The sequence below is a fragment of the Pristis pectinata genome, chromosome 4 (genome assembly GCF_009764475.1).
Source record: "Pristis pectinata isolate sPriPec2 chromosome 4, sPriPec2.1.pri, whole genome shotgun sequence".
NCBI classification, from domain to species: domain Eukaryota; kingdom Metazoa; phylum Chordata; class Chondrichthyes; order Rhinopristiformes; family Pristidae; genus Pristis; species Pristis pectinata.
In genome coordinates, this window is record NC_067408.1 from 26650079 (window position 1) to 26667618 (window position 17540).

The following is a 17540-nucleotide window of genomic DNA, read 5'->3' on the forward strand; positions in this document are numbered from 1 at the left end:
AAATTTTTATAGATATACGGTGGAGAGCATTCTGACTGGCTGCATCACAACCTGGTATGGAGGCTCCCATGCACAGGATCACAAGAGGCTGCAGAGGGCTGTAGACTCAGCCAGCTCCATCATGGGCACAATTCTCCCCACCATCGAGGACATCTTCAAGAGGCGGCGCCTCAAGAAGGCGGCATCCATCATTAAGGACACTCAGGACATGCCCTCTTCTCGTTACTACCATTGGGGAGGAGGTACAGAAGCCTGAAGACCCACACTCAATGATTTAGGAACAGCTTCTTCCCCTCCGGCATCAGATTTCTGAATGCTCCATGAACCCATGAACACTACCTCTTTATTCCTTTTTATGCACTATTTATTTATTTTGTAATTTATAGTAATTTTATGTCTTTGCACTGTACTGCTGCCACAAAACAACAAATTTCACATCATATAAGTCAGTGATAATAAACCTGATTCTGATTTTCTTCTTGATACTTCGATCAATTGAAAGATGCAGTTGTGATCACTGGGAACAGGGGCTGAACAGGACTATGTCAGGAGTAAGTTTGGTTGCCTTTCTTGAAATTTTGGATTTTTTCTCTGCACTGAAGTGCAGCATGTTTTACTGAGATTGAGTTAAATTTCATTGAGTTAGTCTTTTTGTCTTGCAACAGTTATGTCTTGGGATGATCAGATTAAGGTGACTTTGATTGGTACTTTAGATTGTTTTCAATTGAATCATAGATTGAAATCATAAGAAAGGATTGCACAGTTTTTCACTGCAAGTGGCATGGTAGAAGGGAAGAAGTTCATTTTACTCTCATCTGTAGTTGCTAAGGAGTATGAGCTGATAAAATCCTTCTTGGCTCTAACCAAACCAGGAGACAAGACATCGTGCAACATGAGTGCTCAACCCCTTGTCCTTCTGTTCAACAGTGCAAGTTTAACAGCCAGAGTCAGCTTCAAGTTGAAACTACTGCATCCTTTGATATAGATTTGATCCCATTTGAAACTTGAACTTGAAATACTTCTCTTTCCATGGAGGCAATCTGATCTACTGAGTGTTTCCATCGTTATCTGTTTGTATTTCAGATTTCCAGCATCTGCAGTTTTTTTAAATTTTCATTCGGAAGAAGTACTCTCCAACTTTCCTGTTGGAGATAACTGTCTGATACTTCTGAGACATGTATGTTACCTGCTTCTTTCGAACTCACACATGAATGTACATTTAGGTCTTGCTGCCGGCAGGCACAAACTGTTTTATTATCTGAACAGTTATGAATAGAATTAAACATGTAATTATCAGTGAATATCCTGTGTTCTGACCTGGTAATGGAGGTCATTGATGATGAAGCTGATGGCCAGACCCAATACACAACCCTGAAGAACTCCAAAAGGAGTTAATTGGCTGACAAGAACCATCATTCTTTGTGCCTGGTATGATTCCAACCAGTGGAGACCGTTTCCCTCACTTCCATTGACTTCAATATTACGTAATTTCAAGATGGAAATTTAATATCCAAAGAATGCAAGAAATTTTGTAGAAATAACACTTTGTCAAGAGACAGTAGAAAGCCATCCATTTTTACTTAATCAATCCTATCCTTACAGGATGGAATTTGATTCCTTTTGAACTCAACAATATAAAAGACCTGTCTGGTAACTTACTCCATTAGTCTGCTAAGCCACTGTTGAAGGTTTTGCACTTCTTCCATCCCTCCCCATGCAAGGTTCAGTTGCCAGTGCTGTTCTTACTGTCATGCTTCTTCACTATCAACTATTGCTTACAAGTCTGCATTTTGTTTAGATGTTGTGTGTGTACAATGTAAAATGTCACCTTATACATTTATTCAGAACTGCTTTATCACACACAGTTAGGAATTTGACTACTTTTTATTGATAGCCTACAGATTTACAATGAAGCTAGAATGAAGTTTTTTTTTTGCTGAGTTACAAAGTATGTAATTCATACCTGCTGACTTATTTCTGTCACCACATTATGAAATAGTCAATTGAATCTTGACTTAAGGGAAAGGATATTGAGATTGAGATGATATTAACTGGTGACGGGTTGACCACCTGCAAGTTTTGCAGAAACTATCTTATTTAGGGTCTTGTTCACGATAACACGTGCTATGCCATAATAGGGCAGCATGCACAATGAGCGTTTACAAAGAGTTAAAGCTTCACAATGTGTAGAGAATTAGGATAGAAAGGATTGATTAAGGCTACTACTCTTCCCAGAGGGAAAATGGGCTAATATTACATAGCTCTTGTTGTGTCTATGTATTGGAGGCACTGGGTGTGTCAAAGACTTGACCAAACATAACAAGAGATTAAGTTGCAAGCCATATTTGATAGCAAATTCAAATTCTGTTACAGCTGGCAGTTTGATTGATCTTGAGTAAATTTTCTCTTACTTTATTTTGAACTGCCTCTATACACTTTTGCTTTATAACTCTCTGAGGCCGTACATGATGCCCTTATAATCAACTTTCCTCTGATCTTAAAAAGCAAAATAAAAACCTGCAGAAGTTGGAAATCTGAAATGAAAAACAAACTACTGGAAATATTCAGCAGGTCAGGCAGCATCTATGGAGAGAGAAACATTTATTCTCTTTCATCAGAATTTGATGAAAATTCTAATGATATCTGGTGAAAGGTCACTAGTCTGAAACATTAACTCCATTTCCCTCTCTCCGAAGGTACTGCCTGATTTGCTGAGTATTTCCAATATTTCCCGTCTTTACTTCACCTGATTGTACTTTTTTTATACGTGTTACCAGATCCCTATCCATATTATCACCCCTACCCCCATCTCTACAACCCCATTTGCAGTTTAGTCTTTAAACAGCCACTCTGTTATGGGCAGCTCATTGGCACCACTCATAGAACTGCTACCTCACAGCTCCAGCAACCTGGATTCATTCCCAAACTCTAGTGCTGACTGTGTGGAATTTGCATTTTCTCCCTCTGACTATGTGGGTTTCCTCTGAGTGCCCTGGTTTCCTACCATTCACTAAAATGTGGTAGGAATGGAGGGCACTCAGAGGAGCTTGGTAAGTTAATTGGCCACTGTAAATTGCCCTTATTGTTTAGGTAGAATCTGGGGGTGGGGGGGGAGGGGGTTAGTTGATGGGATCATAAGGAGAATAAAATAGGATTAGTGTAAATGGGTTCTTGACGGTTGATTCAATGTTTTGAAGGGCCCTTTTCCATGCCACATGGCTCTATGTGACTCCATTTTCCCTTCTGTCAGAACATTATCTACTTTCGTTTCAGCTCAACCTGGTCTATATCCTCTTCGTGACTCCCTATTGGCAAAAGTTTCCCACAGAATGGAATCTCTCCTTCCATCTGAATTTTGTTTCTATCCTTATCGCTTTTTCTACCACCATAGATCATAGCTACTACAATGTATGTATTTTTTAAGGATTCTGAGCTTGGTTCTTTAAATGAAATCTCTGACTTTTCTGCCACTTATGAATTTTGAAAATGTAATTGAATAAAACTAATTGCTCAGTTTATCTTTGAGCTATACCTCATAGTGTTATTGAGCTGTTGTATTCCATTTGGCAGATGTGGATTCAAGCATTGCGCCAGGAGCATTAAAACTAAGATGAAACTGGGATGCAGTAATGAATTGCACTGCTATTTGGATGAGAAGCTAAACTGAAGTCCTGTCAATCTACTCTCAGTCCTCAAAGTGATGCAGGTTATTATTGACTGTGCTACCAAGTGGCACTTAGTCACCAATAACCTGTTCAACAATGCCCAGTTTGGTTCTGCTAGGACCACACAGCTCCAGACCTCAGCACTACCTTGATCCACTCATGGACCAAAGAACTTGATTCAAGAGGTGAGGTGAGAATGACTTCTCTTGACATCAAGGCAAAATTTGACTGGATGTGACATCAAAACTGAAGTCACTGGACATCAAAAGGAAAACAATCCAGTGGTTGGTCATACCTCGCACAAAGAAAAGTTGTTGTAGTTGTCAGAACTCAGTTATCCCAGCTGCAGGTTTCACTGTAGGAGCTTGTTAGGGCATTTCTGAGTTCCAGCCATCTTCAACCACTTCGTGAATGACCTCCATTCCATCATCAGGTTAGAAGTGAGGATGTTCACTGATAATTACAAAATTGCAACTCCTGAGCAACTGTAGTAGCGAGAATGGGATAGAAGCTGTCCTTGACCCTGGTGGTAGGTGCCCTCAGGCTCCTGTATCTTCTGCCTGATGGGAGAGGGGAGAAGAGAGAATGACCCAGGTGGGTGGGGTCTTTGATTATGCTGGCTGCTTCACCAAGGCAGCAAAAGGTATATGGGGCATTGATAGGGTGAAGGCACACAGTCTTTTTTTCCCCAGGGAAATGGAATGAAAAACTAGAGGGCATAGGTTTAAGGTGATGGAGGAAAGATTTAAAAGGGACCCAAGGGGCAACTTCTTCAGAAGGTAGTGTGTATATGGAATGAACGGTTAGAGGAAGTGGTTGAGGCAGATACAATAACAACATTTAAAAGACATGTGGAAAGGTACATGGATAGGAAATGTTCAGAGGGATATGGGCCAAACACAGGCAAATGGGATTAACTTAGATGGGCCTCTTGGTCGGCATGGACGAGTTGGGCCGAAGGGCCTGTTTCCACACTGTATGACTCTCTGAGTGCCTGCATACTGCAAGGCCAAGACAACACAGTCATAGCCTGATAAGTAGCAAATAACATTCATGTTATTAAAGTGCCAACTGCTGCCCACCCCAAACTAAAGAGAGTCAAACCACCTACCCATAACAGTCAATGGCATTACCAATGCCAAACCCCCACCATAAATGTCTTGGAGGGTCTCACTATTGCTACATGGCTACAGCAGTTCACAGGTTCGGAATCCTTTAGTGAGTGATTCATTTTCTGATATCACAACGCCTTTCCATCATCTACAAGGCACAATTCAAGAGCATGATGTATGCACTCCACTTGGCAGATGTGTACAGCACCAACAACTCTCAAGGTTCTCAACACCATCCAGTAGCCCAGTTGACTGGCACTCCATCAAAACCCACAAATATTCATCCCGTCCATCAATGATGGATGGTGCCTGCAGTGTGTACCATCTACAAAGTGCACAGCAATTACTCATCCAGGCAACCCAGACGTCACCTGGTGAGTTTTCTAAAGAACAGCTGTAAGATATACTTCAAATATTATTCTATTGCTTTGGGGGTGTGGTGTAATGAAAGGCAAGTTTTTTTTCTTTTCTTCTATGCTTATATAGAAGTTACACCACAGAAACATTCTTCCCCAGTCAGTCATGCTAAACATTCCATACAAGCGCACTGAGGTTTGACTCTGAAGTTTGTTGCATTAAAGTAGATCAGAGAGGACTATTTATTTCAGTGCCACATGAGTGAAAATGAAATTGGACAGCATGAAAAGCAATAACAACCATTTCCAGGTGGTTTTGCATCAGTCAGGAAATTCAACCAGGCACTTCCTGGTGAGAGTCGCATCAGACACAATTCCTGAGAGAAATGCCGAATGCTTTCATTTCCCATGCAAAGCTCCAGTCAGAATGTTGCACAGGGAGTATAGTCCATGTTGTCTTTTGAGCAACCAGTACTGACCACCCCTGGATATACTGTTTACACAGGCTTTCTTCTTCTTAGGGCAGTTAGTTGGGATTGAGGATGACTTGTTTCCACTCCTGTTTCATGGATTCTCAGCTTGTCTAGGATGAGCAGACTCTGCCGCAGGTGGGGCAGGAGCTGTGTGACAGGGTAGGTGGAGGGTGGTATGGAAGGTGATGGAGCTACAGAAGGTATAGCAGTATTCACTGGGCTTCCAGGTGCTCCCAGAAAGAGACTTGTTCTCAGTGCCCTCCCAGATGCTCCTCGATTTTGAAAAGTCATGGGCCAGAGCTTCCCATAAATCAGTGAGGATATTATATATTTTCAGGGAAGCTTTGAGAACACCATTGAAGCATTTCCTCTCTTCGCATCTTGCTGTGAAATCCAGATGTCAAGCAGGCGAATAATGTGGCTTGCCTTATTGGGCTGGCTGAGTGTTAATAGAGCCTTCCTTGCTAGCACGTTGGCTTGGGAGAGAACATTGATATTGGTTTGCTTACTTGGCAAATTAATTCAGTGTGTGGTGCCTAACTGAGACCCCACTGAGAAAAGTATGATAGTTACCTGCTATCTTCTACATCCTCTCCCAGTCAAAGTACCGAGCTCCACTCCACCTGCTGATTACAATCCAGACACCCAGGACATTACAGTCCCTGAACCCCCTCCCCATTTCCCCCAAGGTCCCTGACTCTCTGATCCCCATGACTGCAATGGGAAGTCCCAATCTCCAACAGCCTGCTTCCCTCACCTCAGCCCCAAACCTGAGCACCAAACCCCAACCCCAGTCCTAACTTGCTTTGCTGACTCAACCTATTCCTTGGTGTGGCTCCTGATGGCTGACTTGATCTGCCTCTGACATTCTCCCTAAGCCCACCCCCACTAATTGAGGGATCTCTGCTTGCTGGTGCTCCCTCACCTTAACTCCCTGATCAGATTTTGGAGTGGAAAGAGGTATTTTCCTTTGTGAGAAGGTGCAACATCTGTCCATTGGACCTTGGATGAACTAGTCATGGACACAGTGGCACAATTATATGGCACACCCATCCAGAACACTACAGTTTCTCTGCTGCAACACTTCCACTCATTGTAAGACTTTCCACTGTGGTCTCCTGTAACTTCAGCCATTTGTCTGTCTAGATTCACTATTGGTGGATGTGCCTGCAAGCAAGCATTTATGACGTACAGAGCTAGTTGTACGTGGGCCCCAGCAGTGTAGTATTCAAACAACAATTCATTCAAGAAAAGATCAATTGCAGTTTGAAAATGGGTCCCAGCCTGGTTGTTTAGGCCAGTAAAATCCTTGGCCAAGGCTAACTCTTTTCTTGTCAGTTCTCTACTTCCTGCGTGCTCCTTGAAAGACTGCTATTCCATTTTCAGCAGCCTTCCTCCATCAAATAGTCTTTCTTGTGTGAATTTTGGCTGTGTCAATAGCTAGTTAATCACAGAGGAGATTACATCAGAGCCCAATTCTGCCGTCTCCGGATATGTGCACTTGTGGGTTTCACAACTAGAGGTCTGACTGTTTAAACCCCTGTTTAATGAGGGGTCCTGGAGCTAATTGTTACATCATCAACTAACCAAATACAGATTGGCTATAGATCCGGAGACCTTCCTGATGTGCAGGAATGAGCTGTTCAGCAAATATTTTTTGAGCTGCTGTAAGAGCTGGTAGATTTTTTTCAGCAGAGTTCCTTACTTGTTCCCTCTCTCCAGTTTTGCTATATATTAATCCATCAGCTGCATTCCTGTTGAGGGGACCTCTGTTTAAAAAGTGGGTCATCACATACGTTTTCCCTTTCTTTAACAGATTGTTGAAATAAGAGATAGGATTATGTCATGCCAAAAGATAATTTCTAAGACTTGAGTCCTTTGTGTTTCTCAGAGGCTTTTTAGATTACATGTAATGCAGTCCTGGGTCTGGTGAAGAGTGGAGAGAGTGCATTCTGGTGGGATTCAGATCTATTTGTTTGCTGTTTCTCACAGCTTCCAAGTAGAATATGATGGGAAGAGGCAACAAACCAAGGAATTCCACTCTTTTTTCTGATAGGCACAGAGAAACCCTTTGCCTGCTGACTGCAAGGGTAGATTGTGGATTTTCTGAAGGCCTTTGAAAATAAGCACATAAGAATATACCAACCTTTATTTCATTTTATTTCCATGTTATACTTTGTTATGGCTATCAAATTAGTTGTCCTATATCTAGAGTTGATGAAAATTAATTACCTCCAACTCCATACTGAGACATGTTTTCATTTCTTGTCTCAAACCCTCAATTGAGACCACTTTTCTCTCTAGCTACACTCTCGCTCTCGACCTTCTCAATGAAAGTCCAAGGATACACCTGACCACCAACATGCAACCCCTTCCTTAGTTACCAAGGCTACCCTCCAGCTAGTGATCAGACACCGTACCCACAACCATCAAGGTCATCAAGAGTAAGAATTAATTGCCCAGTAATTCAAATCCATAATGCTATTTTAACAGTGTGTATCATTGAAAATCAATTCCCCCATCCTGCTCCTGTTTCCTCCACCCAGAGTAAAATGCAGTAAAGTAAATGTGGGGAAGTTATGCATCTGTTATTCAGGGCATTGGTGAGACAAGCTCTATAGCACAGCATACAGTATTGGTATCTTTATTTAAGAAAGGATGCAGGTAGATCGGAAGATGTACATAGAAGGTTTATTGGAGTAATATCTGGAATGGTGGGTTGTCTTGTGATCACAACTGCATCCACTGAGGAAGAGAGGGAGGTGATGATTGAAACATATAATATCCGAGGGGTTTTGACAGGATGGATAAGGAAAAGATATTTCCTCTTTTTGGAGAATCTAGAACTAGGAGTCACTGTTTGAAAATAAATTCTTCCCCATTTAACACAAATATGAGGCAATTTTTTCCTCTCAGAAAGCCATAACACGCAGAATCCTTTCCCTCAAAGGGCAGTGGAAGCAAATTATTTGAATATATTTAAGCTTGAGATAGATAGATTCTTGATAAGAAAGGTGAAAGATTACCGCAGGTTGACCTGAGGTTGCAATCAGATCAGCCATGATCTTATTAATTGGTGAGGAGCTGTGTAGCCTATTTCTGCTCCTAATTGATAAGTACACCTCACCTGTCCCACCTGATCCTTGTCCTTAGACATGAGTTTGGGTCCCTTTATTTTGTCCTTGACAACTCAGCAGCCCTACTCTCCATCAATGCCCAATAGCCAAGCCAATCAAGGCAAAGTTTCCAATCCTTCACCTCCTTCTTCTTCACCTTCCACTTTGATCATAGCACAGGCTCAAGGCACTCTCTAACCTACCCCCTCCTACAACTCCAACCACTGTAAAAGCCTGACCGGGTCAATGCTGACTCCTCTGAACCCAGATGGCACATTATCATTCTCAAAATTGTGCAAGAGCCAGTTGATTATACTGAGGTCATGAAAGAGTTGTTGACACCTCACTGCAACACAAATTTAGTGCACCCTTTCATGTGCTGTATATTATCTAGGTCAATATATCAAGAGGGCACTGGTGTAAGAAACTAATTCTGAGAGATGTTTAACTTACTGAGGCTACTTCCATTGGAGCAGAGAAGGCTAATTAAGCAGCAATAAAAGTTTTCAAAATTATAAAGCTTTCTTTTGATTTAGCAAATAGAATAAGGCCATTTATTATGGTAAGGATTGCTGATGAGGGATCAATTTATATTGCATGAGGACTGTGCTTTGGAGAAATTTATTTTATGGAGTTGTTAGACTGTGAAATAATTTGCCTCATGGGTTACTTGAGACTACAGAGACATATTGGCTGACTAGCCCAATACTGTGCTGTAAAATTCTGCAGTTATGTGCTGCACACTGTTCTGAGCTCCAGCACTAACTTGGGGAATGGAATTTTTTTTTTTAACTTGCATGTTCTGAGAATGTGAATGTGGAAAAAGTCCTGATCTGCTTCAGTGGAACTCGGATTAAAATACATTGTAGAATCTCGGTCATATTTGGAAATCAGGAAATGGTGCTGCTAAATTAATCATAACACATGAATAAATCAAATTCTATTTCACTGAAGCACAAGTAGTCTTTCTGGCAGAAAAGAAAAAGGACCTGAACAAAATTCCAGCTTTGTTTATAGATGTTATTTTTTATATGAATGGCTGAATTGGAAACTGTTTCAGAAGATATAAATAATGTAGTTAAATAATGATGTTCTAAGTAGAATTATTCACTAAATTAAGCAGAAATGCTCAATCTTTATTAGACTAGCTGAAAAGGAAGATATCCCTCTTTAAGAAGGATAGCTTGGAGCATATTCCCAGAGGAGACACAAACGTTACAACAGCTTGTGGAAATAATGAGCATTCATCAGGAGCGAAGGAAGTTCCTCAGGGCAAAATTTCCTATAGATGAGAAAAATGTAATTAAGTATTCATTGCATGAATATGCCTTTCTCCTTATTTTACAAAAGGAAGTTCTGTAGTAATTTTCTTCAGATAGAGTTTCTGCTAGAGGGGCAATTGAGGATTCTATTCCAAATTGCAGCTAGAACTATTTTGGAAACTGATTCTTTCCCCACCTCCAGCCCATGAGCTTTTGCTCAAACTCCTTTACATATTGTAAATGAATCTTACATAAGGCAGTGTCACGAGGCAGCAAATTACATTGAAATTTGAAGAAAATAAACGTTTTGAAAAAACAGTATGCAGAGAATAACAGAAGAAAAAAATTGCAAATGCTAGAAATCTGAGACAAGAACAAAAACAATGCTGTAAACTCTCAGCAGGTCAGGCAGCATCCATGGAAAGAACAGAGTTAACATTTCAGGCCTGAGGCCCTCCATCATAACTGAGAAAGAGAAAACGAGTACTCTTGATCCTCATCTTTCACCCCACCAGCTTCCACATCCAACATATCATGCTTCGCTATTTTGAACAGCTTCAATGTGATCCCATCACCAGTCGCATCTTCCCTCCCCACCCCTTACTGCTTTCTGCAGGGACCACTCTTTGTGACTCCTTGGTCCTCTCATCCCACACCACCCATCTCTGTCCTTGTAACTTGCCTCTCCTGTAACACCTGTCCCTTCATCTCCTCCTTCACCACCATACAGGGACCTAAACAGCCCTTCCAAGTGAGGCAGATGTTTACCTGCACCTCTTACAACCTGGTTCACTGCATTCGATATTCACAATGTCAGCTGCTCTACGTTGATGAAACCAAGCGTAGACTAGGCGATGGTTTTGCAGAACACTGCACTCTGTCGGCAAAGGAATTGGAAATGGTTTAATATCGTCACTTGTACCGACGTACAGTAAAACTTGTCTTGCATATCGTTCATACAGATCAATTCATTACACAGTGCATTGAGGTAGTACAAGGTAAAACAATACAGGATGCAGAATGAAGTGTCACAGCCATAGAGAAAGTGCTGTGCAGGTAGACAATAAGGCGCAAGGTCATTACGAGTAGATTGTGAGGTCAAGAGTCCACCTTATCGTACTAGGGAACCAATCAATAGTGTTATAACAGTGGGATAGAAGCTGTCCTTGAGCCTGGTGGTACATGCTTTCAGTCTTTTGTATCTTCTGCCTGATGGGAGAGGGGAGAAGAGAGAATATCCAGGGTGGGTGGGGTCTTTGATTATGCTGGCTGCTTTGCCGAGGCAGCGAGAAGTATAGACAGAGTCCATGGAAGGGAGGCTGGTTTCCATAATGTGCTGAGCTGTGTCCACAACTCTCTGCAGTTTCTTGCGGTCCCCGGCAGAGCAGTTGCCATACCAAGCCATGATGCCGAGCCATCTTAAGCTTCTGTTTGCATGTTATTTTAACTCTTCTTCCCATTCTCAGGCCAACATGTCAATCTTCATCCTTCTCCATTGCTACAGAGCAGCCAAACAACAATTGGAAGAACAACATCTCATGTCCCACTTAGGTAGCTTACAACCTAAAGTTGTGAACATTGACTTTTCCACTTTCAGGTAATTCACACCCCCAATGTTCTTCTCCCCACACACTCACCTGTCCACCCAATTTTCTTCTCCCTTTGCTCACGTTTCCATCTCTTCACCAAGTTCCATCTGCCCATCATCCCTTCCCCATCTGGCTTCACCTATTAACTACCAGCCTCTGTCCCACTCCTCCCTTAGACTGCTATCTACTGGTAATATTTCCTCTCCCCTCTCAGTCCTGATGCAGGATCTTGACCCGAAATATCAACGTACACCTTTTGCTTCCATAGGTGCTGCTTGACCTGCTGAATTCTTCCATCATTCTGTTCTCTTTTAACAAGGATTTTGCCAGGACTAGAATATCGTAGCTGAGAGGAAGAGTTGGAAGTGGTGGGGTTGTTTTCTTTGGAAGAGAGGAAACTAGAGGAAAATTTCATTGAAGTGCGTAAAATTATGAGGGGCTTGAATGAGTGGAAAGAATCTATTTCTCTTAGAAGCAGAGTCGAAGACCAGAGGGCGCAGATTTAAAGTAATTGGTAGAAGGATCTGAGGGAAGATGAAGATTTTTTTTCATCCTGTGGATGGTAGGGGTCATGATAGATCGAGACAAAAAGCCTCATCAAGTGCACATCTAAGTACTGTTAAAATGTAAAGAGCTGTGAGCAGTAGAGCTATGCACCCAGTGCTGGAAGGTGGAATTTGGCTGCATAGTCCATTTATAACATGGATACCATGGGTGAATTGTCTTCTATGAAATTGTATCATGTAGCATACATCAACCAGATGATAGAACCTTTGGGTCTGATTGAACTTTGAAGCTAATTAGAAATATTAAATCTAAGCCTTGACTTTTGGTAGAAGTTATAGCTTTTGGGTAAAGGTTTAATTAAACCATTAAACATATAAACAATCATTTAAAAGTCTCATTTAATTAAGTTGTTGTGGTACATGAAATATTGTGCTATCTTAGGTTACTGCAGTCTCTTAACCTCAACCTCAGAAATTCTGGTTACCGAGAAAAAAGTAGAGAGAAGAATATTTCAGACACATGTTAAGGGAGCAATTTGTGAGAACAATGTGGCCATTTATGCAATGAGAGAGCCGGTAAGTACTTACAATAAAATATCACTTATTGTGTTTAAGCATCACTGGAAATGCATATCATTTTGCAATCTACAGAAATAACAGATAATGTAGTTACAATAAGCCTTCAGAGAATCATATGCTGTACTTAAGAAACTTAACACATGATAGGCCTGACACTCAAATTCAGTGCAATGACTTGACAACCCCATCAATTTATACTGTTCATATAAATCATAATGTACAGGAAATCATTTGTGATGTTAATAAATATCACAACATTTGATTTATAAACAATTATAGCATAGCTTGCTACTTTATGATTCCCTCTATGCTTTATATACCACTTATCTGAAAAGTTAATGAAAATTTATTGTGAACCCCACCATTTGTTTTGAACAAGAATTCCTTATACTTGTGAGTCTTGTATAAGTTTGTGTATTCAACTGCTTTTACTAAAGACCTAAATTAAGTATGCAAAGTACGTAATAAGTGGTCACAGAAAGTGGCATAATGTTTAAAGGGGAAGTATTGACAGAGAAAGCACTGATGCATTCTGTCCAAGCCCGTGTAGCAGTTAGCATTACAGTGCAGCGACCCGGGTTCAATTCCAGCCACTGTCTGTAAGAAGTTTGTACGTCTTCCCAGTGTCTGTGTGGGTTTCCTCCGGGTGCTCCGGTTTCCTCCCACAGTCCAAAGACATACAGGTTAGGAAGTTGTGGGCATGCTATGTTGGCACCGGAAGCACAGCGACACTTGCGGGCTGCCCCCAGAACATTCTACGCAAAAGATGTATTTCACTGCGTGTTTCGATGTACGTGTGACTAATAAAGATATCTTATCTGACAATCAGTAAAACATTTAGTCATTATGAAGTGTTTACCTGTGTAAATTACTGACAACGATCCCAGTGTTAAAAAAACTGTTTACTAAAAGTAAAGGCGTTACAAAGTGTTGTACTTGTTATCTGAAGTATTACCAGCATAATCTTATACAAGTGTAAAAATATTACCGTCATCGTCAGCCCTATCGGCATGAAGTTCTTTCTTATATATAGCCAAGAAATTCAGCTGTACATTTTGCTGGCAATAAAATGGTGTTAAGCAATCTCCCTAATGCTGTTCCAAAGAACTCTAAAAATGTTGCAAAATTCATTAGCCTAAGTTCCAAAACAATGCCAGTAGGCTCTCCCAGCCTGTTCACAGTAATAACTGGCTAGTGTTAGGGATTGAATTTAATAAGTCAGTAGAGGTTTTCCTCATAGCTCTTAGGCATTGAAGCATCATATCACAATTTAGCTTGCTCTTTCAGCTCCTGGGGGTTGTCGGGAAGGAATGAGTGGATTCTGAATGACGGGAGTGAGCTGACAGAGGAGTCCTCTCAGGGCTGAGGAACCTGTACAGGCCTCTGAAGAAGCATACGTGTAGAGGCAGATTGCTCGTGCAAAATTCAAGATATATTTGTTAGGGAGGTGTCTGTAAATAAGAGTGCCCTCAATCAATGCCTGCATGCTAGAAAGCTTCACAGTGCAGTGTCTCTTCCAAGTTTGAATACAAACATAGCTTGTGTCAAAAATTGAAGATGGTCAGTTTACTGGTGGACCTATTTTTGACTTCCGCAATGGAGCAATAAACAACAAAAAAAACATACGTTTAAACATCTCAAAAGAGGTTGTCTGCGAGGATCAAAAGGCAAAGATTCAGAGAGTGAGGGTGATTCTGACTCGACTTTGAGAGAAATGTTTGCTCCTTGAGGTTTTTCTGTGACCTCTGAAAACCTCAAGGACAAACCCACACAAATGCCTGCACTGTCCTCAGAGTCAAAGTGTGGGTCACCCTCACTCCCAGAGACATAACTTGTTGTATGGTGGTGTGACCCTTCAAGGGCTTCTTCCTGAGGTTGGAGATGTGTGTGGAAATCTAGAGAGTTTCTTGGTGCCACCCCTTTTATCAGATGTCTTTCTGTTGATTTTTACTCATTTCTAATTTGATCAACATGGAACCATTCTTCCTTTGCAGGTTTTATTTCTGGCGTCTTCATTTTGAAAGGGAACCTGCTGAAATCACCTGGGAGGAAGGAGGGGGTGGGGGTGAGGGGGTGATCAGGATCTCAATTCAGCTCCGTCTACTTGAGATTTGTTTGGCAGAATGTTGTGTGGCCTTCGGCCTGTTATTGCAGGAGAGATGCTTCAGATCTTTTCAATAGCACTCATTTTGAGCCTTCAGCACTTTTAAATTTACTTTGTGAAAGAAAAGTGCTGGTCATCATTAAAATGAACGTGATTCAAATTCTCACCAGGAACAGATTGTGGGTGTTGTGCAACTGCTGATATCATTTTGGTAAGCTGCACAACAGAGCAACAGTCATGTCATCTTTCAAAGGACAATGAGAATCCATAATGTACTTCATCCTGGTTTATAATAACGTTGTATGTTCATTATCTGTGTGGTATTTGCATGTCCTCCAGGATGCTCCCATTACCTCTTGCATCCCCAAATTGGCAACTGTAAAATAGGGAGGAGTTAATGGGCATGTGAAAGAGAATAGGTTACAGGGAAATAGTGGGGGAATGGGATTGCTCTGTAAATGGGCACAGACTCAACGGGCTGATTGGCCTCGTTCTAGGTTGTAAGGAGGTATGGAAGAAATACGGAAAAGTTTTAACAGTTAAAAATAGTGTAAAAAGTTGCAGTTTTTGTCAATTTCAAAAAAAAAGTCCATCTATGAGCAATTCAATGCTCATTCTATGTAGCAGCAGGGTTTCATTGACAGTATCTTCAGGGTTTACACATTTAACCACACAGAAGCAGAAATTGCTTTCAGGTAACACTTATTGATAATTTCACAGTCATTACAACCACAAACTCTAGACCAGTGTTTCAGGGATAAATGATTCATAAGAAATGTGAAGCAGAAGTACGTGGGTCAAGTAGAAAACAAAGAGTATTGGTGGTGGTGCTGGTGGGAGGTGGCAGTGGAGGGATGGGTGGAGTGGGTGGTTGGTAAATGCCTGAAGTGAAATTAATGTGAGATCATTCTGAGAAAGAGGAAAAACAAGTCATTTTTAAGATACTGAGAACATATGAATACTTGAGGAGTTAGGGGATTAAAATGGAAACACTAACAACTGGGAATGGAGTGTAGGAAAAGGAAAAAGGCAGATCAACAGCATAATGCAGGCAACAACATTGTCCTCTGATGGAGAACCCTACTATAAATGGTTTTGCTCTTTCTGTCAAAAATATTACAAACCAATCATGGTATGCACATATACTCAGGTGGAAAACAAAGCTTGTCTGCACATCCCACAAAATAAACAGCAATGCACAGAAAAATAACTGCTTTAATGTGGTGTTACTCCAGTTTGCACACTCAGTTAACTCCAGTTTATATTAAGGTATAGATGTTTTGGTGTGAGTACTTCCTGTACCCTTGGCCTGTTGCTCTGTTGTGCAGCTTACCGAAATGATATCAGCAGTTGCACAACATCCACAATCTGTTCCTGGTGAGAATCTGAATCACGTTCATTTTAATGATGACCAGCACTTTTCTTTCACAAAGTAAATTTAAAAGTGCTGAAGGCTCATAATGAGTGCTATGGAAAGGATCTGAAGCATCTCTCCTGCAATAACAGGCCGAAGGCCACACAACATTCTGCCAAACAAATCTCAAGTAGACGGAGCACTGCACTGTGTGATGAATTGACCTGTACGATCGGTATGCAAGACAAGTTTTTCACTGTACCTCGGTACAAGTGATAATAATAAACCAATACCAATACCAACAGGCTTAGGGAAATCCACTTTGTAAGTATAGCCAGATCTTATGGACAACTTTTTTTCTCGGAGTCAGCTGTGAGAGCTGTCATTTCATCCATAACTCCAAAACCTGATCCAGTAACTTCTCTTTGCTCTTCACAGATACTGATTGAACTTCTCATTGATCATTTTTATCTTTAGTGGTGTAAACTGAGATTGAATACTTGGCCATAATACCAGTGGAACTCTGTTTTGAAATATTTACTGAGAGACATGACCTAATTTTAACAATTTATCCTAAAGTTTGAGGATACAATAACCATTTTGTATTTCACTCAAATGTTGACCTAAATTAAATGTACTTCTTGAAGATCACAGCCTTCTAATGTAAAGGCAAGACAGTTAGAAACTTAACCAAAGTGGAAAAGTACAGAAGGTGCTTCCAGTTTTTGTATCCAGTGGCAGCATTAGGTTTAGAAGGACATAATGAGAATCCATAACGTATTGCATCCTGGTTTATAATAACATTGTATGTTCATTACCTGTGTGGGATTTGCATGCCCTCCCTTTCTCTAGGATGCTCCCATTACCTCCTTCATCCCAAAATTTGCTACTGTAAAAAAGGGAGGACTTAATGGGCATGTGAAAGAGAATAGGTTACAGGGAAATAATGGAGGATGCGATTGTTCTGAGAGCTGGCGGACTCAATGGGCTGAACAGCTTCCTTCTATGATACAAGAAAATAAAATAAAAAGTATATAATGTATTCAGTATATTTCAATGAAGCCCCCAGTAAATGGTTGAGAGCAATATTGTTCCGCTCACAAAAGGTCCCATGTCAAAGAATTAATGTAAGGTATTAGTTGTCATTGTAATGATTTTAATTTTTATTCATACGTAACTTCATTCAACAAATTTTACTAGATTTTACTCTATTTTACTGAAGGCAACAAAAAGTCATCTTTCTGTAATTAGAAACCCATGATTGGTTTGTTTTACAGGATTATTAGCTATGAATGCTGTCCAGGATACTCCAAGGTACATGGTGAGAGGGGCTGCCCTGTTGGTAAGATATTTTCAATACATAATTATTATCTCATACAATTTCATGGGTTGATCTAATTAAATTGTTGAACTATTCAAAGTAT

The 17540-nt window shown here is 40.8% G+C and overlaps 1 protein-coding gene across 1 annotated transcript in view; it reads left to right on the forward strand.

The window, feature by feature from the left end:
- The window catches only part of tgfbi (transforming growth factor, beta-induced), a 62000-nt gene that overhangs the window by 12008 nt on the left and 32452 nt on the right, over positions 1-17540 (forward strand). The window contains exon 3 of the mRNA XM_052013971.1: positions 17394-17458. Within this exon, the coding sequence (XP_051869931.1) occupies positions 17394-17458 (65 nt within the window). The remainder of the gene's footprint in view (positions 1-17393; positions 17459-17540) is intronic.